Raw genomic sequence first — 23,406 nt, forward strand, 5'->3', positions numbered from 1 at the left:
TTTGGTAAAAATCAAATCATAAATAAAGTTGCTATTGTGCAGACAAGGTCAAAATAGCTAATTCTGGCCCTTACAGGGGCCATAACTCTGGAACCCATAATGGGATCTGGCCAGTTCAAGAAAGGAACCAAAATCTTATGGTGATACAAGTTGTGTGCAAGTTTGGTTAAAATAAAATCATAAATGAAACCACTATCTTGCAGACAAGAAATTGTGGACAGACGACGGACGAATGGCGATCACAAAAGCTCACCCTGTCACTACATGACAGGTGAGCTAAAAAGTACTGTAAGTGAACAAAAGATGGATCTGCCAAATAAAAACAAGAGCACTGCAATGTAACACAAATGCAGAGCAATATAACCATGGAACAAAGTAATATGACCTTTGAGCCTAAGTGTGACCTTGACCTTGAAGTTTATCCGCAACATGCGCTCAGCATGTCGTTTCGATGCGGTGAATATTTGTGTCAGGTTTCTTTGAAATCCTTCAAGGGGTTCAAGAGTTACAGAGCGGAAGGGAAATTGCTAACCAACAGACAGACAGACAGATGGACACCAAAGCGATAACATAATACGTCCCTTTGAGCGTATAAAAAGGAATCTAGATCTTATGGTGATACAAGTTGTGTGCAAGTTTGGTTCAAATCAAATCCTAAATGAAGCTGCTATTGTGCAGACAATGTCAAAATAGCTAATTCTGGCCCTTTCAGGGACCATAACTCTGGAACCCATAAAGGAATCTCGCCAGTTCAAAAAAGGCATCGAGATATTGTGGTGATACAAGTTGTGTGCAAGTTTGGTTAAAATCAAATCATAAATGAAGCTGCTATTGTGCAGACAAGGTCAAAATAGCTAATTTTGGCCCTTTCAGGGGCCATAACTCTGGAAACCATTATGGGATCTGGCCGGTTCAACAAAGAACCGAGATCTTACTGTGACACAAGTTTCGTGCAAGTTTGATTAAATTTAAATCATAAATGAAGCTGCTATTGTGCAGACAACGTCAAAATAGCTAATTTTGGCTCTTTCCGGGGCCATAACTCTGGAACCCATAACGAAAGCTGGCCAGTTCAAGAAAGGAACCGAGATCTTATTGTGACACAAGATTTGTGCAAGTTTGGTAAAAATCAAATGATAAATAAAGCTGCTATTGTGCAGACAAGGTCAAAATAGCTAATTTTGGGCCTTTCAGGGGCATAACTCTGGAACCCATAATGGGATCTGGCCAGTTCAAGAAAGAAACCGAGATATTGTGGCGATACAAGTTGTGTGCAAGTTTGGTAAAAATCAAATCATAAACAAGAGGGACATAATGGCCCTACATCGCTCACCTGTTATCATTGTACTTGAGGACAAGAAGGTCCTTAGAAAAAATATGTAAGTCCAAAGGACAGGAACAACAAAGGGAAGAAATTTAACCAAACAGAAAAAAAATTCTTAAAAGGTACAGATATGTCAAAATACACCTAAAATTGGAGGTACCATCCATGTTGTACCACAGAGAAGTGGTCTCTGTTTTTCCCTACAGCCAATAATAAAAATGTTACTAAAAATAAGCTATTTATAGTAACGTAAAAGGGAAGTAATTAAAAAAAACATTATTGTTAGTGAACAAAAGAAGGATCTGCCAAATAAATCTGTTGACATAAATGAAATTTCAGATCAGTATCTTCATTAGTTACAGAGATATACCCATTTTAATTTGAAATAAAGGGAGGTAATTTGACATAAAATCAGTCCATAGTTATCTACCCTGATTGGCTCAGTCCAACTAATGACAATAATAAAATTTCAAATAATTCCTATAAGTACTAACTGATATATAAATCCATTTTGATTACAATCAGGGGAGGTAATCAGATATAAAATAACTCTGGAAACTAAGATTGGATCTGATTTGTCATGGAATCCAAGATTTATTGTTCCTGAAGATATTTTGGAAGTTTGTATCAAATAAAACCATAAATGAAGTATCTATATGGCTGCAAAAGCCAAAATAGCAAATTTTGGACCTTTAAGGGGCCATAACTCTGGAACCCATGATGGAATCTGGCCAGTTCAAGAAAGGAACCAAGATCTTGTGGTAATACAAACAAAGAAAAATATCAAACAGGGAGTGCCACGCACCAAAAGCGCAGCCTCCTCAAAACGAACCCTCCAGCACGCAAACGTGTGCACGACACACACACTCAAAGCTTACACATCAGGACAAAACGAACAACACACACACACACACACACACACACACACTCAAAGCCAACACATAAGGACAAGACGAACAATAAGCATACACACACGCGTGCACACAAAGTCAACACACAAGGACAAAACGAACAAAGGAACACAGTGAGGCACCGCCTTGGAACGGTCAGTGGCAAAAACACCACTGGGGAGCTTAAACCGGTTTATGGTGCGCACCCAACCTCACTCTTACCCCCACCATGTTCCAAAGACATGAGACAGTGTAAATAAAAGTAATCCCCTCCAGGTGAATCTCTAACACACGTAATGGAAACGAAAAGGCATGGCATGTAAAACACAACAAGAGGACCATGATGGTCCTGAATCGCTCACCTCTTCCCATATGACCCAGTTTAGAGTATGACGTCGTTTTTTCTATTATTTGACATAGTGACCTAGTTTTTGAGCTCATGTGACCCAGTTTTGAACTTGACCTAGATATTATCAAGATAAAAAATTCTGACCAATTTTCATGAAGATCCATTGAAAAATATGGTCTCTAGAGAGGTCACAAGGTTTTTCTATTATGTGACCTACTGACCTAGTTTTCGAAGGTACGTGACCCTGTTTTGAACTTTACCTAGATATCATCAAGGTGAACATTCTCACTAATTTTCATGAAGATCTCATGAAAAATATGGCCTCTAGAGAGGTCAAATGATTTTAATAATTTTAGACCTACTGACCTAGTTTTCGACCGCAGCTGACCCAGTTTCGAACTTGACCTAGATATCATCAAGATGAACATTCAGACCAACTTTCATACAGATCCCATGAAAAGTATGGCCTCTAGAGAGGTCACAATGTTTTTTATTATTTGACCTACTGACCTAGTTTTTTAAGGCACGTGACCCAGTTTCAAACTTGACCTAGATATCATCAAGGTGAACATTCTGACCAATTTTTATGGAGATCCATTCACAAGTATGGCCTCTAGAGAGGTCACATGGTTTTTCTATTTTTAGACCTACTGACCTTGTTTTTGACTGCACATGACCCTGTTTCGAATTTGAACTAGATATTATCAAGATGAACATTCAGACCAATTTTCATACAGATCCCATGAAAAATATGGCCTTTAGAGAGGTCACAAGGTCTCTCTATTATTTGACCTACTGACCTAGTTTTTGAAGGCACGTGACCCACTTTTGAACTTGACCTAGATATCATCAAGACAAACATTCAGACCAACTTTCATACAGATCCCATGAAAAATATGGCCTCTAGAGAGGTCACAAGGTTTTTCTATTATTTGACTTACTGACCTACTTTTTGATGGCACGTGACCCAGTTTCGAACTTGACCTAGATATCATCAAGGTGAACATTCTGACCAATTTTCATGAAGATCTCATGAAATATATGGCCTCTAGAGAGGTCACAAGGTTTTTCTATTTTTAGACCTACTGACCTAGTTTTTGACCGCATGTGACCCAGTTTCGAACTTGACCTAGATATCATCAAGATGAACATTCAGACCAACTTTCATACAAATCCCTTGAAAAATATGGCCTTTAGAGAGGTCACAAGGTTTTTCTATTATTTGACCTACTGACCTAGTTTTTGATGGCACGTGACCCAGTTTCGAACTTGACCTAGATATCATCAAGATGAACGTTCTGACCAATTTTCATGAAGATCTTGTGAAATATATGGCCTCTAGAGAGGTCACAAGGTTTTTCTATTTTTAGACCTGCTGACCTAGTTTTTGAAGGCACGTAACCCACTTTCAAACTTGACCTAGATATTATCAAGGTGAACATTCTGACCAATTTTCAAGAAGATTTTGTGAAAAATATGGCCTCTAGAGAGGTCACAAGGTTTTATTTATTTTTAGACCTACTGACCTAGTTTTTGAAGGCACGTGACCCAGTTTCGAACTTGACCTAGATATCATCAAGGTGAACATTCTGACCAACTTTCATAAAGATCCCATGAAAAATGTGACCTCTAGAGTGGTCACAAGCAAAAGTTTACGGACGCACGGACGACGGACACCGCGCGATCACAAAAGCTCACCTTGTCACTTTGTGATAGGTGAGCTAAAAATGCTCGTGTATAAATATATAAAAAGCAAACCTTAAGAACCAAAAACGTATGTACTCAATGCCTTTTCAGAAGACAGAGCAACAAGAGAAACACCCTTTAGGGCCCGATGAAACAGGCCAGAAGTTGTGTGCAAGTTTGGTTAAAATCAAATCATAAATGAAGCTGCTATTGTGCAGACAAGGTCAAAAGAGCTAATTTTGGCCCTTTCAGGAGCCATAACTAAGGAAACCCATTATGGGATCTGGCCGGTTTAAAAAAGGAACCAAGATCTTATGGTGACACAAGTTTTGTGCAAGTTTAATTAAATTCAAATCATAAATGAAGCTGCTATTATGCAGACAAGGTCAAAATAGCTAATTCTGGCCCTTTCAGGGGCCATAACTCTGGAACCCATAATGGAATCAGGCAAGTTCAAAAAAGGAACCAAGATCTTATGGTGATACAAGTTGTGTGCCGGTTTGGTAAAAATCAAGTTATAAATCAAGCTGCTATTGTGCAGACAAGGTCAAAATAGCTAATTTCTGCCCTTTCAGGAGCCATAACTCTGGAACCCATAATGGGATTTGGCCAGTTCAAGAAAGGAACCGAGATCTTATGGTGATACAAGTTATATGCAAGTTTGGTTAAAATAAAATCATAAATAAAACCACTATCGTGCAGACAAGAAATTGTTGACGCACGCACGCACAGCCGGACGGACGGACTGACGACGGACGAAGGGTGATCACAAAAGCTCACCTTGTCACTATGTGACAGGTGAGCTAATAAATCTGCTATTGTGCAGACAAGGTCAAAATAGCTAATTTTGGCCCTTTCAGGGGCCATAACTCTAGAACCCATAATGGGATCTGGCCAGTTCAAGAAAGGAACTGAGATCTTATGGTGATACAAGTTGTGTGCAAGTTTGGTTAAAATAAAGTCTTAAATGAAACCACTATTGTGCAGACAAGAAATTGTTGAAGCACGGACGCACGCTCGCACGGACTGACGACGGATGATCACAAAAGCTCACCTTGTCACTATGTGACAGGTGAGCTAATAAAAGTTACTAAATAAGCTATTTATAGTAACATAAAAGGGAAATAATTAAAAAAAATTATTGTAAGTGAACAAAAGAAGGATTTGCCAATTAAAAACAAGAGCACTGCAATGCAACACAAATGCAGAGCAATATACACACAAAACAAAGACATATGACCTTTGACCCCTAAGTGTGTCCTTGACCTTGAAGTGAGCAATCCGAAACATGCCCTCTGCATGTCGTTTCGATGAGGTGAACATTTGTGTCAGGTTTCTTTGAAATCCTTCAAGGGGTTCAAGAGTTACAGAGTGGAAGGGAAATTGCTAACCAACAGATAGACAGATAGACAGACACCAAGGTGGTAACATAATACATCCCTTCGGGTGTATAAAAAGAAATTGAGATCTTATGGTGATACAAGTTGTGTTCAAGTTTGGTTAAAATAAAATCATAAATGAAGCTGCTATTGTGCAGACAAGGTCAAAATAGCTAATTTTGGTCCTTTCAGGGGCCATAACTCTGGAACCCATTAAGGGACCTGGCCAGTTCAAGAAAGGAACCAAGATCTTATGGTGACACAAGTTTTCTGCAAGTTTGATTCAATTCAAATCATAAATGAAGCTGCTATTGTGCAGACAAGGTCAAAATAGCTAATTCTGGCCCTATCAGGGGCCATAACTCTGGAACTCATAATGGAATCTGGCCAGTTCAAGAAAGGAACCAAGATCATGTGGTGATACAAGTTGTGTGCAAGTTTGGTTAAAATCAAATCATAAATGAAGCTGCTATTGTGCAGACAAAGTCAAAATAGCTAATTTTGGCCATTTCAGGGGCTATAACTCTGGAACCCATAATGGGATCTGGCCAGTTCAAGAAAAGAACCGAGATCTTATTGTGACACAAGTTTTGTGCAAGTTTGATAAAATTGAAATGAAAAATGAAGCTGCTATTGTGCAGACAAGGTCAAAATAGCTAATCTGGCCCTTTCAGGGGCCATCACTCTGGAACCCATAAAGAAATCTGGCCAGTTCAAGAAAGGAACCAAGATCTTATGGTGATACAAGTTGTGTGCAAGTTTGGTTAAAAAATCAAATCCTAAATGAAGCTGCTATTGTGCAGACAAGCTCAAAATAGCTAATTCTGGGCCTTTCAGGGTCCGGAACTCTGGAACCCATAATGGGATCTGGCCAGTTCAAGAAAGGAATCCAGATCTTATGGTGATACAAGTTCTGTGCAAGTTTGGTTAAAATAAAATCATAAATGAAACCACTATCGTGCAGACAAGAAACTGTTGACGGACGGACGGACGACGGACGAAGGGTGATCACAAAAGCTCACCTTGTCTCTATGTGACAGGTAGGGTTGGATATCTTTAAGGACGAAGCGGTCCGATACCGATACCAACGAAACGATACGGTATTTTTAACGATACCGATACCAATACCAAGCTTTGAAGTATATCACATAAGCAATGATTTGGTTAGTATTAAATACCCCCTTTTAAGTAGTTATACAGGAAAATTTGCTTTGATATATAAACATTTTAAGTCTGTTAATTTGATGTTGTATTAAAACTATGAAAGAGTAAAAAAAAACAACATATTTTACAAACTAGAGTTTTCCAAAATAAAAAAGGAGTAGATACGTCGCTCACTGTGCAATTTAAATCTAGGACTCACTGACTGTGTTAACTTAATGCTTGCTCTGCACTGAGGAGAACTGTGAAAATCAACACTTACTAGCTTTCAAATAACCCATTTAACAAGTCAGACTTGTTGTCACTCATGATAAATCTTCAACCAGGTTAACTAGTACTGTATTTAAATTGCAACAATTTTTTCAACACAATTTTCAGGACAAATAACCCTCAAAACGCCTGAAACAACAAGCAATAATGTATTTCTATTAGTTCGCAAAAACCGATGACTTGTTTACGTAGGTTACAGCTTAGTTTCGTAACTTTTTATTAAAATAATTTTTTTTTCATTTGTTTTGATAGAATATGACAAAGAGCAAAAAAGTGTAGTATATTTTGCAATTAAGTTGATTTACATAGTTTAAAACGACGGGAAAAGAAGTTTTTTATGATAATAATTTATCTAGCATACGAAATTATTTGCAAGGCCAGCTCTCCATGTTACTCGGAGCGGTGTCACAGTAAACAATGTCGATCACGTTATTACTGTGTTTCAAATACTATTTGCTTATTTTCTGCTTTCTTTTGCCGCCGATTTGGTAATTATTTTGTTTATTTACTTTTATGGAAATACCGGAATCGGAACCGGTTCTTTACGAAACGGTATATATCGGTACTTTACGAAGTGATTATTCAGTACGGTACCGATACTGGGAACCGGTATGCAACCCTAGTGACAGGTGAGCTAAGAAATGAAAGACATCATCGAAGTATGTTGGTTCATATTTATTTCAAGTTTCATGAAATTCTACCAGCTTGTTACTGAGAAATGGCTGCAGACGTGGATATTTCATTAAATCAAGGGCAATAACTCTAAGGAAAATTGACCAATAAAAAAAAACCTGATGGGCATCATCGCAGTATGTTGGTTCATATTTATTTCAAGTTTCATGAAATTCTACATGCTAGTTACTGAGAAATGGCTGCGGACGGACATTTTTGGGCATTTTTCATTAAACCAAAAAGGGAAATTGACCAATCCAAAAAAAACTTGACGGGCATCATCGCAGTATGTTGGTTCATGTATATTTCAAGTTTCATGAAATTCTACCGGCTAGTTACTGAGAAATGGCTGCGGACGGACACACAGACGCACTGACGTGACAATGCCATTTCAATACCCACCTCCCGATTTTATCAGCAGGGGATAATAAATACGGTTCAAGACCTAGCAGTTCTGGTTGAATACATTTTCATCTTTTCAAACTACAGGGATCCCATGTATTTGTGAGGGACACCAAATTCTACAGGTAGGGGTCCCTCTGGGACACCACTGAAAAAAGTTAGTGTCAAGGCCTGCAACTGCCCCAATTTGAACAAAATTTGGAGAGGACCTTAAAATGATGCTACAGACCAAGTTTAATGAAGATCCAGCAAGCGGTTCATGAGAAGAAGTTGTTTCAAGGTTTTCTATTTTTAGCTCTAGCAGCCCCTAAAAAGGGCCAAGTGCCCCCATTTGAACAAACTTGATTGAGGACCTCACCAGGATGCTACAGACCAAATTTAGTGTTATTCTGACCAGTAGTTTCAGAGCAGATGTATAAGTAACTAAAGGGCCATGCTGCCCCTATATCGCTCACCTGAGTTAAATTCCTTGCTTGAACAAATTTCTTTGCTAAAGCTTCAAAAACAAAATAAGAAGGTCATGATGACCCTGGATCGCTCACCTGAGTAATAGGAGCTATATATTTCAAATGACAAACTGATGCTAAAATATTAAGAAAACAAGAGCTGTCTCCGTAGGATGACACATGCCCCCGATGGCACTTTGAATGAATAGTTATGGCCGATGTTAGAGTTTAGGACCTTTGACCTACAGAGCTGGGTCTTGCGCGCGACACATCGTCTTACTGTGTCACACATTCATGCATAGTTATTTTAAAATCCATGCATGAATGACAAAGATATGGACCGGACATGCCCATCAATGCACTATCATGAAAAATGATCTTTAACGTCTAAGTGTGACCTTGACCTTTGAGCTACGGACCTGGGTCTTGCATGTGACACGTCGTCTTACTGTGGTACACATTCATGCCAAGTTATTTGAAAATCCATCCATCGATGACAAAGATATGGACCGGACACGCCCATCAATGCACTATCCTTTAACATCTAAGTGTGACCTTGACCTTTGAGCTACGAACCTGGGTCTTGCGCAGGACACATTGTTTTACTGTGGTACACATTCATGCCAAGTTATTTGAAAATCCATCCATCGATGACAAAGATATGGACCGGACACGCCCATCAATGCACTATCCTTTAACGTCTAAGTGTGACCTTGACCTTTGAGCTACGGACCTGGGTCTTGCGCACTGCACGTCGTCTTACTGTGGTACACATTCATGCCAAGTTATTTGAAAATCCATCCATCAATGACAAAGATATGGACCGGACACGCCCATCAATGCACTATCCTTTAACGTCTAAGTGTGACCTTGACGTTTGAGCTACGGACCTGGGTCTTGCGCACTGCACGTCGTCTTACTGTGGTACACATTCAAGCCAAGTTATTTGAAAATCCATCCATCGATGACAAAGATATGGACCGGACATGCCATCAATGCACTATCCTTTAACGTCTAAGTGTGACCTTGACCTTTGAGCTCGACTCTGGACTCTTTTAGTGGTCATTGCGCACTTAGAAAACACCATCGTACATATCCAGTTGGACATACACACTCATGCAACAGTTTATTTTGAAATATCATACCATCGTATAACAAAGATATGGAAACTGACACGAAAATTAGCTACAACAGAATACATGACTGACCCAGACCTTGAACAATCAGATACAGCAAACGGTTTTCAAAAACATATCATTGCCTCATTCTTGGTGGAGCATAATAGGTCCAGTAGGTCACTTCGTGTGTCACTGAACAGTCATGTTTTAAGAGGTTCGGATGTATGTCAAAAACTAGTACATGCCACCTAAATTTCAAGGCTATATCTTAAACAAGAAATCACATAGTGATCTTAGTCGCTCCACCATATGAGCCATTATTTGAATGTTCCATATTTCAAGATTATTCCTTCAAGGTCATAAATCAATGGTTGGCAATATTTCATTTCGGTACACAACACTGTGGCATGTGGTCCAATGCAAGTGTGTCCCAAATTTGAAAGCTATAGCTTGAGAAATGATTGAAAGGATAGGTCACTATATCAACTTCAATGGACAAAGTTCATTTTCAGTACATAAACTATGCATGTGTCTTCATAACTATTTGAAGGCTGTAGCTCGATAATGTGAATAGGTAGGTTACTAGGTAAAATCAAGTAGAGTTATACATTCAGTACCACTAAACCTATGCTTGTGGTCCAATATTTGAAGACTGTAGGCTACATAAATGTGATAGTAGGTCACAGGTGACATTCAAGATCATAGTCACACTCAAGTCAAGGTTCATTTCCTTGCCAACTGAAAAAACTCTAATACATGTGGTCCAAATTTTAGAATCATTGATTGGTTAATGTCACACAGATAGACTTTTTTTGTCCCCTAATTAAGTCTATATGACACCATTATGACCCTTGGTCGGGGCCAATTTGATCAAGGGGGTTTAATTTTAGAATCATTTACTTGGAAGTTCAACTACTAGATATAGCTGACATTTGCAAATTTCAAAGTCGTTGGAAAGAGGCTTATTCAAAGTTTTCTATATAAAGTATAAAACCATGTGACCCCGGGGTCCGTGAAGCCATATTTGATCCCATGTGAAAAGCCTTAGGAACAATCTTGATAGAGGACCACTAATGATGCTAAGGAACATACCAATTATCAAAGTCCTTGGCCCTGGAGTAATTTTTTGGACAAGAAGTTTTTCAAAGTTCTTTCCCATATAAATCATGTAAAATTATTACAAGAGGACCATGATGGTCCTGAATCGCTCACCTATCTCCTACATGACCCAGTGTTGAACTGAGTATGACTCGTTATTTCTATTATTTGACATAGTGACATAGTTTTTGAGCAATGTGACCTAGATATCATCTAGATAGAAAAAAATTCTGACCAATTTTCATGAAGATCCATTGAAAAATATGGCCTCTAGAGAGGTCACAAGGTTTTTCTATTATTTGACCTAATGACCAAGTTTTTGAAGGCACCCGTGAGACCACACTTTAACTTGAGCTAGAATATCATCACGGTGAACATTCTCACCCTACCCCCCCATTTTCATGATAGATCTCTTGAAAAATAATGGCCTTCCAGAGAGGTCACAAGGTTTTTCTATTTTTCGACCTACTGACCTAGTTTTTGACGCACATGACCCAGTTAGAACCTTACCTAGATATCATCAACTGAACATTCTCACCATTTTCATCGAAGATCCATTGAGAAATATGGCCTCTAGAGAGGTCACAAGGTTTTTCTATTTTTTAGACCTACTGACCTTTTTTGATCCCACGTGACCCAGTTTCGAACTTGACCTAGATATCATCAAGGTGAACATTCTGACCAATATTCATGAAGATCTCATGAAAAATATGGCCTCTAGAGAGGTCACAAGGTTTTTCTATTTTTAGACCTACTGACCTAGTTTTTGACCTACACGTGACCCAGTTTCGAACTTGACCTAGATATCATCAAGGTGAACATCTCGACCAATTTTCATGAAGATCCATTGAGAAAATGGCCTCTAGAGAGGTCACAAGGTTTTTCTATTTTTAGACCTACTGACCTAGTTTTTGACACCATAAGACCCAGTTTCGAACGACCTAGATATCATCAAGGTGAACATTCTGACCAATATTCATGAAGATCTCATGTAAAAATATGGCCTCTAGAGAGGTCACGAAGGTTTTTTCTTTTTTAAATCTACTGACCTAGTTATTAACCCAAGTGACCCAGTTTCAACTTGACCTAGATATCATCAAGGTGAACATTCTGACTCAATTTTAATGAAAGATCCATGAATAAGTATGGCCTCTAGAGAGGTCACAAGTTTTTCTATTTTTCAGACCTAATGACCTAGTTTTGACCCCACTTGAACCCAGATATCATCAAGATGAACATTCTGACCAATATTCATGAAGATCTCATTAAACCAAGAGTGACCTTTTGATGGCCTAGAATCGACCTTCACCACTATTCCTACATTGACCCATGTTGAAACCATGAGTATGGCTCACGGTAAATTCTATCATTTGTACATATGACCTAGTTTTTGACGGTAAGTTGACTGACCTAGATATCATCAAGATAAAACATTCTGACCAACTTCATGAAGATCCATTGAAAAATAGCACCTCTAGAGAGGTCACAAGGTTTTTCTATTATTTGACCTAATGACCTAGTTTTTAAGGCACGTGACCCACTTTTGAATTTGACTAGATATCAACAAGGTGATCAATGTCTCAACCAATTTTCGTGATGAGAAACTCTAAGCATGAAAGGATATGGCCTCTAGAGAGGTAACAAGGTTTTTCTATTTTTCGACCTACTGACCTAGTTTTTGACCCCAAGTGACCTAGTTATGAACTTGACCTAGATATCGTCAAGCTGAAAACTCTCACCAATTTTCAGGAAGATCCATTGAGAAATATGGCCTCTAGAGACGTCACAAGGCTTTTCTATTTTTAGACCTACTCACCTAGTTTTTGACCGCACGTGACCCATTTTCGAACTTCACCTAGATATCATCAAGGTGAACATTCTGACCAATTTTCATGAAGATCCATTGAGAAATATGGCCTCTAGAGAGGTCACAAGGTTTTTCTATTTTTAGACCTACTGACCTACTTTTTGATCCCACGTGAACCAGTTTCGAACTTGACCTAGATATCATCAAGGTGAACATTCTGACCAATTTTCATGAAGATCTCATGAAAAATATGGCCTCTAGAGATGTCACAAGGCTTTTCTGTTTTTAGACCTACTGACCTAGTTTTTGACCGCACGTGACCCAGTTTCAAAACTGACCTAGATATCATCAAGCTGAACACTCTCACCAATTTTCATGAAGATCCATTGAGAAATATGGCCTCTAGAGAGGTCACAAGGTTTTTCTATTTTTAGACCTACTGACCTAGTTTTTTACCGCACGTGACCCATTTTCGAACTTGACCTAGATATCATCAAGATGAACATTCAGACCAACTTTCATAAAGATCCCATGAAAAATGTGACCTCTAGAGTGGTCACAAGCAAAAGTTTATGCACGCACGGACTGATGGACGGACAACGGACGCCACGCGATCACAAAAGCTCACCTTGTCACTTTGTGACAGGTGAGCTAAAAATATGGCCTCTAGAGAGGTCACAAGGTTTTTCTATTTTTAGACCTACTGACCTAGTTTTTGACAGCACGTGACCCAGTTTCGAACTTGACCTAGATATCATCAAGGTGAACATTCTGACCAATTTTCATGAAGATCTTTTGAAATATATGGCCTCTAGATAGGTCACATGGTTTTTCTATTTTTAGACCTACTGACCTGGTTTTTGATGGCACGTGACCCAGTTTCAAACTTGACCTAGATATCATCAAGATGAACATTCTGACCAACTTTCATAAAGATCCCACGAAAAATGTGACCTCTAGAGTGGTCACAAGCAAAAGTTTACGGACCGACGGACGCTGCGTGATCACAAAAGCTCACCTTGTCACTATGTGACAGGTGAGCTAAAAATAAACAAAGGCCCATAACTCACTCAACTAGAGCTATCACTAAAGGTGATGAATATCCCCCCCCCACCCACAAGATAGCATAATTATGTGGACTGTATGTATACAGTATAGTAACAAAAAACAAAGTCCCATAACTATGCAGAATATTTATCTAAAAGAACGTAACATGCACCATGCACAACTAGGGTTGGTACTGATCACTTGTGTGAAGTTTCATTAAATTGTGTGCAAGGGTTCGGAAGATTAGGCGCGCACAAGATTGCATATGCAGACTGTATGTACATAGTATGTTAACAAGAAACAAAGTACCATAACTCTGCAATTTTTGTTGTTGAAAGAACCTAACACGCCCCATGCACAACTACTGTTGTCACTGATCACTTGTGTGAAGTTTCATTAGATTGTGTCAAGGGGATGAGGAGAGATGGTGCGCACAAGATGGTGTCTATGTATATAGTATAGTAACAAAAAACAAAGTCCCATAACTCTGCAAAAAAAATTTCTGAAAGAACCTAACATGCCCCATGCACAACTACTGTTGTTACTGATCACTTGTGTGAAGTTTCATTAAACTGTGTCAAGGGGATGAGGAGAGATGGTGCGCACAAGACTGTGTCGATGTATATAGTATAGTAACAAAAAACAAAGTCCCATAACTCTGCAATTTTTTATTTCTGAAAGAACCTTACATGTCCCATGCACAACTACTGTTGTTACTGATCACATGTGTGAAGTTTCATTTAATTGTGTCAAGGGGATGAGGAGAGATGGTGCGCACAAGACTGTGTCTATGTATATAGTATAGCAACAAAAAACAAAGTCCCATAACTCTGCAATTTTTTATTTCTGAAAGAACCTAACATGTCCCATGCACAACTACTGTTGTTACTGATCACTTGTGTGAAGTTTCATTAAATTGTGTCAAGGGGATGAGGAGAGATGGTGCGCACAAGACTGTGCCTATGTATATAGTATAGTAACAAAAAACAAAGTCCCATAACTCTGCAATTTTTTTTCTGAAAGAACCTAACATGTCCCATGCACAACTACTGTTGTTACTGATCACTTGTGTGAAGTTTCATTAAATTGTGTCAAGGGGATGAGGAGAGATGGTGCGCACAAGACTGTGTCTATGGATGGACGGACGGACAGACAGACAGACAGACAACTTGAAACCAGTATACTCCCCCTAACAACTTTGTTGTCTGGGTACAAAAATTGTTGAACCAGTCTGATTTTCAGGGGGACACAACTAGGGTACCTATAAATAATTCTGACAAAGTTTGGTCAAAATCCCTCCAGTAGTTCCTGAGGAGATGCGATGAGGAATTGTTTACGGACGGATTGTCAGATGGATGGAAGGATGATGGACCACGGACGCAGTGATTTAAATAGCCCATCATCAACTAGAAAGTAGGTCAGTAGGTCAAGGTAACAGTCAGGTGACCCCTAATCACTTAGGGTCATCAGGTAATTATAATTGAACAGTCTAGGAAATATGATCTGATAATAACTTATTCAAGTATTTTTTCCTATATAACTCATATAAAAAGTGACCCCCGGGGTGGGGCCTCTTTTCACCACAGGGGCATAATTTGAACAATCTTGTTAGAGATCCAGTAGGCAATGCTACATACCAAATATCAAAGGCCTAGGCCTTGAACTTTCAGACAAAAGATTTTTTTTTTAAATTCTTATATAAGTCTATGTTAAACTTGGGACCCCCAGGACAGAGTCTCTTTTCACCCCAGGGGCATAATATTTCCCTATATAAGTCTATGTAAAACTTGGGACCCACTGGGTGAGGCCTCTTTTCAACTCAGAGGCATAATTTTAACAATCTTGGTAGAGGACCACTAGGCAACGCAACACACCAAATATCAAAAGCCTAGGCCTTGCTGTTTCAGAGAAGAAGATTTTTAAGGTTTACTCCTATATAAGTCTATGTAAAACTTGGGACCCCCGGGGCAGGGCCTCTTTTTAACCCAGGGTAATAATTTGAACAATCTTGGTAGAGGACCACAAGGCAATGCTACATACCAAATATCAAAGGCCTAGGTCTTGTGGTTTCAGACAGGAAGATTTTCCTGTGAAGTTTCATCAAAATTAAACTGGTCGTTTATGAGGAGATGTTGTTTAAAGGAAAGTGTGGACGGACACCGGAAGGACGGACAGACGCCTGACGGTGAACGATCACAATAGCTCACCCTGAGCCTTTGGTGAGAAGGTCATGGTAATAAGAGGGCCAAACTGGCCCTATATCGCTCATCTGTTATCATTGCACAAAGGGAAGAAATTTAACCAAAAAAAGAAAAGTCTTACAAGGTACAGATGTCAAAATACACCTAAAAATTGGAGGTACCATCCATGTTGTACCAGAGAAAAATGGCCTCGGTTTTTCCCTATAGCCAATAATAAAAAAGTTACTAAATAAGCTATTTATAGTAACATATAAGGGAAGTAATTAAGCAAAAAAATTATTGCAAGTGAACAAAAGATAGATCTGCCAAATAAAAACAAGAGCACTGGAATGCAACGCAAATGCAGAGCAATATACACACAAAACAAAGTTATATGACCTTTGACCCCTAAGTGTGACCTTGACCTTGAAGAGAGCCATCCGAAACATGCGCTCTGCATGTCTTTTCGATGAGATGAACATTTGTGTCAGGTTTCTTTGAAATCCTTCAAGGGGTTCAAGAGTTACAGACTGGAAGGGAAATTGCTGACCAACAGACAGACAGTCAGACTGACACCGAGGCCATAATACCTTTTGTGCATACAAAAAGGAATCAACATTTTATGGTAATACAAGTTGTGTGCAAGTTTGGTTAAAATAAAATCATAAATGAAGCTGCTATTGTGCAGACAAGGTCAAAATCATCTGGCCCGTTCAAGAAAAGAACCAAGATCTTGTGGTGATACAAGTTGTGTGCAAGTTTGGTTACAATCAAATCATAAATGAAGCTGCTATTGTGCAGACAAGGTCAAAATAGCTAATTCTGGCCCTTTCAGGGGCCATAACTCTGGAACCCATAACGGGATCCAACCAGTTCAAAAAAGGAGCCGAGATCTTATGGTGACACAAGTTTGTGCAAGTTTGATTCAATTCAAATCATAAATGAAGCTGCTATTGTGCAGACAAGGTCAAAATAGCTAATTCTGGCCCTAATAGGGGCCATAACTCTGGAACCCATGATGGGATCTGGCCAGTTCAAGAAAGAAACCAAGATCTTGTGGTGATACAAGTTGTGTGCAAGTTTGGTAAAAATCAAATCATAAGTAAAGCTGCTATTGTGCAGACAAGGTCAAAATAGCTAATTTTGGCCCTTTCAGGGGTTGTAACTCTTGAACCCATGATAGATCCGGCCAGTTCAAAAAAGGAACCAGGATCTCATGGTGATAAAGTTGTAAGCAAGTTTGGTTAAAATAAAATCATAAATGAAACCACTATCGTGCAGACAAGAAATTGTTGACACACGGACGGATGGACGAAGGGTGATCACAAAAGCTCACCTTGTCACTATGTGACAGGTGAGCTGAAAATTATACAGGTGCTCCAAATCTCTTTGCTGTAGCTTAATCATGGCAACCAGAGTTCAGTGTGGAATTCAATTCTTTGGACACTTTTGAAAGGGGGTTATCCAAGGATCATTCCTGTGAAGTTTGAACTAGTGGTTTAGGAGGAGTTGTTGTTTAAAGAAAAGTGTGGACGGACGAACGCCGGACGGTGAGCGATCACGATAGCTCACCCCGAGCCTTTGGCTGAGGTGAGCTAAAAATGTTGACACAGGACAATGGATGCAGGATAACGGACCATCCACCTGTGCTAATAGCTCACCCTGAACCAATTTCTGGTGAGCTAAAAATCAAAGTGAAAGTGTGATATTTATTGGCTGACTCTTTTTTTTGAGAAATGGGAATGAAAATGACTGCTTGATTCGAGACTGATCATCCAAAGCACTTGATGTTCAATTGAATTTAAAACACCTTTCAAGATATTATACTTACTTTGAGCTTTTGTCAATGAGCAATCACTGGAGTCAGAGAGAGCATGTCTGAAATGCTGAAAAGTTAAAGAAAGCATGATAAACAGCTGAAACACAGGTAGAAAATAAAGACAAAAGGGTCAAGATGTATAAATTGTATAAACAAGTATTTTCTTTGATTTTTGACCTAGTGACCTAGTTTTTGATCCCTGATGACCCGTATTCAAACCTGACCTATATTTTATCAAGGCAATCATTCTTACCAAATTTTATGAAGATCAATTGAAAAATATCACCATAAGATCTCGGTTACTTTCTTGAACTGGCCAGGTCCCATTTTGGGTTCCTGAGTTATGGCCCCTTATTGCCCAAAATTAGCTATTTTGAGCTTGTCTGCACAATAGCAGCTTCATTTAAATTCAATAGCACCTTGTGACCTCTCTAGAGGCCATATTTTTCACAAGATCTTCATGAAAATTGGTCAGAATGTTCACCTTGATGATATCTAGGTCAAGTTCGAAACTGGGTCACGCCATCAACAACTAGGTCAGTAGGTCAAATAATAGAAAAACCTTGTGACCTCTCTAGATGCCATATTTTTCATGGGATCTGATGAAAATTGGTCAGAATGTTCATCTTGATGATATCTAGGTCGAGTTCGAAACTGGGTCAGGTGCCTTGAAAAACTAGGTCAGTAGGTCTAAAAATAGAAAAACCTTGTGACCTCTCTAGAGGCCATACTTATGAATGGATCTTCATAAAAACTGGTCAGAATGTTCACCTTGATGATATCTAGATCAAGTTCGAAAGTGGGTCATGTGCCATCAATAGCTAGGTCAGTAGGTTAAATAATAAAAAAACCTTGTGACCTCACTAGAGGCCATATTTTTCATGGGAACTGTATAAAAGTTGGTCTTAATGTTCATCTTGATGGTATCTAGGTCAAGTTTGAAACTGGGTCAACTAAGGTCAAAAACTAGGTCAGTAGGTCTAAAAATAGAAAAACTTTGTGACCTCTCTAGAGGCCATACTTTTGAATGGATCTTCATGAAAATTGGTCAGAATGTTCACCTTGATGATATCTAGATCAAGTTTAAAACTAGGTCATGTGCCCTCAATAACTAGATCAGCAGGTCAAATAATAAAAAAAAACCTTGTGACCTCTCTAGAGGCCATATTTTTCATGGAATCTGTATGAATATTGGTCTGAATATTCATCTTGATGATATCTAGGTCAAGTCTGAAACTGGGTCAGCTGTGGTCAAAAACTAGGTCAGTAGGTCTAAAAATAGAAAAACCTTGTGACCTCTCTAGAGGCCATAGTTTCGAATGGATCTTCATGAAAATTGGTCTGAATGTTCACCTTGATAATATCTAGGTCAAGTTTGAAACTGGGTCACATGCCTTCAGTAACTAGGTCAGTAGGTCCAATAATAAAAAACCTTGTGACCTCTCTAGAGGCCATATTTTTCATGCAATATGTATGAAAGTTGGTCTGAATATTCAACTTGATAATATCTAGGTCAAGTTCAAAACTGGGTCATGTGCAGTGAAAAACTAGGTCAGTAGGTCTAAAAATAGAAAAACATTTGTGACCTCTCTAGAGGCCATACTTTTGAATGGATCTTCATGAAAATTGGTCAGAATGTACACCTTGATGATATCTAGGTCAAGTTCGAAACTGGGTCACGTGCCTTCAATAAATAGGTCAGTGGTCAAATAATAAAAAAACTTTGTGACCTCTATAGATGGCCATTTTTTCCAATGGATCTTCATGTTAATGGTCAGAATTTATTATCTATGATGAACTATACTGGCTAACATGAGCACAAAACTAGGTCACTAATGTCAAATTATAAAAAAACCATGTCATCTACAGTTCAAAACTGAGCATAGTGGGGACAGGGGATCAAATCATGGTCCTCTGTTTTATTGTCTTCAATGAATTTTGGTCAGTGAATGATTAACCTTGATGAAATCTAGCGAATTTGAAACATGTCTCGGTCAACAACTAAGTCACGAAGTAGATCAAAGAAAAATTTGTGTATCTATAGAGGCTAGTATTTTCTCACATGTCACCTTTGTGACAGTGAAGCTTTTGTGATCGCGCAGCGTCCGTCGTCTGCCGCGTGACGTAAACATTTTAGCTTTTGACCACTTGAGTCACATTTTTCATGGAGATCTTAGAAAGTATGGTCAGAATGTTCATTTTTGATATACTAGTTTGCCGTCAAGTTCGAAACTGGGTCAGCTGCGATCAAAACATCTGATCAAAGGTCTAAAATAGAAAAACCTTGTGACCTCTCTAGAGGCCATACTTTTTCAAGGATCTTCATGATAGTTTTAGTCGAATGTTTAACTTGACTGATATATCAGGTAAAGTTCTAAATCTGGGTCATTGCCATCAAAACTAGGTCAGAGAGGTCAAATTAATAAAACCTTGTGACTCTCTAGAGCCATATTTTTCATGGACCTGTATCGAAGTTGGTCAGAATGTTCATCTTGATGATATTGGTCAAGTTCGAAACCTGGGTCAGCTGCGTCCCGAATACTAGGTCATTTAGGATCTAAACATTTTGAACAACCTTGTGACCTTCTCAGAGGCCATTCTTTTCAGAGGATCTTCATGAATATGTTGGTCAAAGGTGTTTACTGGATTTTTAGATCTAGCAAGTTTTAAACTGAGGTTCAATGTGAACATCAAAAACTAGGTCACATGTTCAAATAATAAAAAACCTTGTGCCCTCTAAAGGCACATATTTTTCATGGACTGTATGACTAGTTTGTCTGACAGTTTCAACTTGATAGATATCTAGGTCAAAGTTCGAAACTGGGTCACTGCGGTTCAAAAACTAGGCTCAGAAGGTCTAAAAATAGAAAACCTAGTGACCTGTCTTAGACGCCATACCTATTGAATGGGATTCTTCAAAGAAAATTGATTCAGAATGATTCATGGAAGATATCTTAGGTGAAGTTTCTAAACTGAGTCAATGCCATTTTCCAATACGTGACAGTTGAGGTCTAATATCATCAAAAACTTGTGACCTACTCATGAGAGCCATATTTTTCATGGATCCAGTTTTCTATTTTGACTATGAGTTGGTCTGAAGTTTCATCTTGATAGATATCAGGTCAAGTTCGAAAACTGGTCAACTGTGTTCAAAACTAGTCGTAGACTAAAAATAGAAATACCTGTGACTCTCTGATGTAGGTACTGATCATTGTTCTTTTTTGAAATGACAGATAGTGAAGTTTCATTAATTGTGTCAAGGGGATGATGGAGAATGGTGCGCACAAGATATGATAATGTATATAGTATAGTACAAAAAAGAAAAGTTCCCAATCTGCAATTGTTTTTCAACAGAACCGACATGCCCCGCGACACAAACTACCGTTGTACTGTTTCACTTGGTGAGTTTCATTAAATTCTGTCAAGGGGAATTTTAAGGTAGAGATGGTGCGTCACAAGATTGGTTACGGACAGACGACAGACGGACATGAGCAGACAGACAGACGGACAGAAAAAGACAACCTAAAACCATGTATACCCCACCTTACAACTTTGGGTTGTCGGGGGGTACAATAAAATCATACATGATTCATATCGTGCAGACAAGAAATTGGACTGACTGGACGGAACATGGGTGATCACAAAAAGCTCACTATGTCACTATGTGGACTAGGTAGAGCTAATAATACAGCCTCTATCGCATTTATACAATAAATGTTGTAGATCGAGCAGACGTCCGGACATCGAGCGATCACTAAAATCTTCACCTGAGCATTGATCATGGTGAGCTTTAAAAGCAAAAGTGGGTCATTTGACCTAAAGCATCACCTGTGTACAAGGCTTCAAGTGGTTTGTATAAGTACAGAGTAGATCTTCTAAAATGAAAGCCTTTCCTTCAGACATACTTCAACGACCCTTTGAAAACTAGTCGGATTTTATCAATCTGATTAAGTAATCTCCAATAACGCTCGCACATTAGATCTGAAGACGTGTCAATAATAAAGCCTCGTCGCGACCTTCTGTAACCAATCAGAGCTTACTTGCAACATTTGTATGTATAAGTGTTAAAATATCATATTAGCCTGGGTTTTTCATAGTTTAAATTAGGAAAGTGACCGCCTCCTGCAGGCCATGTTTTTGACGAATCAAATTAATTTGAACAATCTTGGTAGTAGGGAGTCACACAAAACCATTGTGTGAAGTCGCCGAGTTCATAATACTGCATATCGAAGGACAGTTTTTTCGGGACGTCTCAATTTTGACATTATGTTTGGTCAGGAAATGTATGCGTCAAAAAACTGGTGGGTGCGTGACAGGGCCATAAATGGTCGCTGAAGAAAGAAATTATGGAGTAGATATCAGGCAGAAGTTACGGTCGCTAATAACTGAGCAGGTGCGCGAACGAATGAATTGGCCTTTAACAATTTTATTTTTGCTTGTGATTTCACTCTGGTACTATCGGATGGTGGAGAAAATAAAATAAAATATAGCGAAAACTCACTTCTTTGTCTATATTTCAAAATCAAATAAAATTGGTCAAGGCGCTCCGAGAACAGAAATTCAAAATTCTGGCCCATTTTAGTATATACATGATTTGTTTGGAACTTTCATGATATTTCTAAGATAAAATCATCATTTCAAAATTCTGATATTTCCATGATATGTGTGATTTTCATGATATTTCAGGTGGAGAGCCCTGCTGTCCGACTGAGAGGTCCGTGCATGACGAAATCGAAAGAGGACATGAAGGAAAACATGAAATGAACAGTATACCCCCCTTACAACTTTGTTGTCGGGTGGTCAATAAATCATAAATGAAACCTTAACGTGCAGCAAGAAATTGGACTGCGACGGACGAGGTGATCACAAAAGCTGCACCTTGTCACTATGTGACAGGTGAGCTAAAATACAGCCTCTATTGATATACAAACTAAAGTTTTACAGACGACAGAGCCCGGGCATCGGCGATCACAAAAATCACCTGGCATTGAAGGTGAGCCCAAAAAAACAAGTGGGGCATTGACCTAAAACACTCCCGTGACAAGGCTTAAAGTGGTTTGTATAAATACAAGTTGAATTCTTTATGTTAGCCTAATTATTCAGTCATACACCCTTTTGAACCTAGGGCTTTAAACATCTGATTAAAGTACATTCCAAAATTTAAAGCTAGCCATTGTTGAAAACGTGCTTGATTCCCGTTCTGACGACCCCTTTGCTAACCAAACAGGCCTTACTTACAACATTTTTTATGTATAAGTTTAAAATATCTATTTTAGGCCGGGTTTTTCATATTTACTATTAAGGAAGTGACCCCGCCCCCCGGGAGCCATGTTTTTTTACGAATCAAAATAATTTAACTTTTGGTAGAGGGTCACCAAACCTCTGTGTGAAGTCGCGATGTTTCTGCATATCGGGACAGTTTTTTTTGGGGTCTCCTTTTTGACAAATGTTTTGGCGGGGTAAAATTAAAAGGGGTGGACGGGCAAAATGGCCTGAAGAAAGAAAATTTTTCGAATTCGGCAGAAGGGGCCTAAAACGGAGGGGGGCGAAAAGAAAGGCCCCTTTAAAATTTTTTTTTTTGCTTGTATTTTACTCCGGGGGCTACGGTGGGGGAAAATAAAAATAAAATTAGCGAAAATCACTTTTATTCTTATTTCAAAATCAAAAAAATTGGATCGGCGCTCCCGAGAACCAGAAAATTAAAAAATTCTGGCCCAATTTCTAGATATACCATGATTTGTTTGGGATTTCCATGATA

At 38.8% G+C, this 23,406-nt stretch overlaps 1 protein-coding gene across 1 annotated transcript in view; it reads right to left on the reverse strand.

The window, feature by feature from the left end:
- The window catches only part of LOC123554817 (histone demethylase UTY-like), a 473,287-nt gene that overhangs the window by 283,179 nt on the left and 166,702 nt on the right, over positions 1-23,406 (reverse strand). Inside the window, exon 7 of the mRNA XM_045345168.2 lies at positions 17,661-17,715. Within this exon, the coding sequence (XP_045201103.2) occupies positions 17,661-17,715 (55 nt within the window). The remainder of the gene's footprint in view (positions 1-17,660; positions 17,716-23,406) is intronic.

Source organism: Mercenaria mercenaria, chromosome 7 (assembly GCF_021730395.1).
Source record: "Mercenaria mercenaria strain notata chromosome 7, MADL_Memer_1, whole genome shotgun sequence".
In the NCBI taxonomy this organism is placed as follows: domain Eukaryota; kingdom Metazoa; phylum Mollusca; class Bivalvia; order Venerida; family Veneridae; genus Mercenaria; species Mercenaria mercenaria.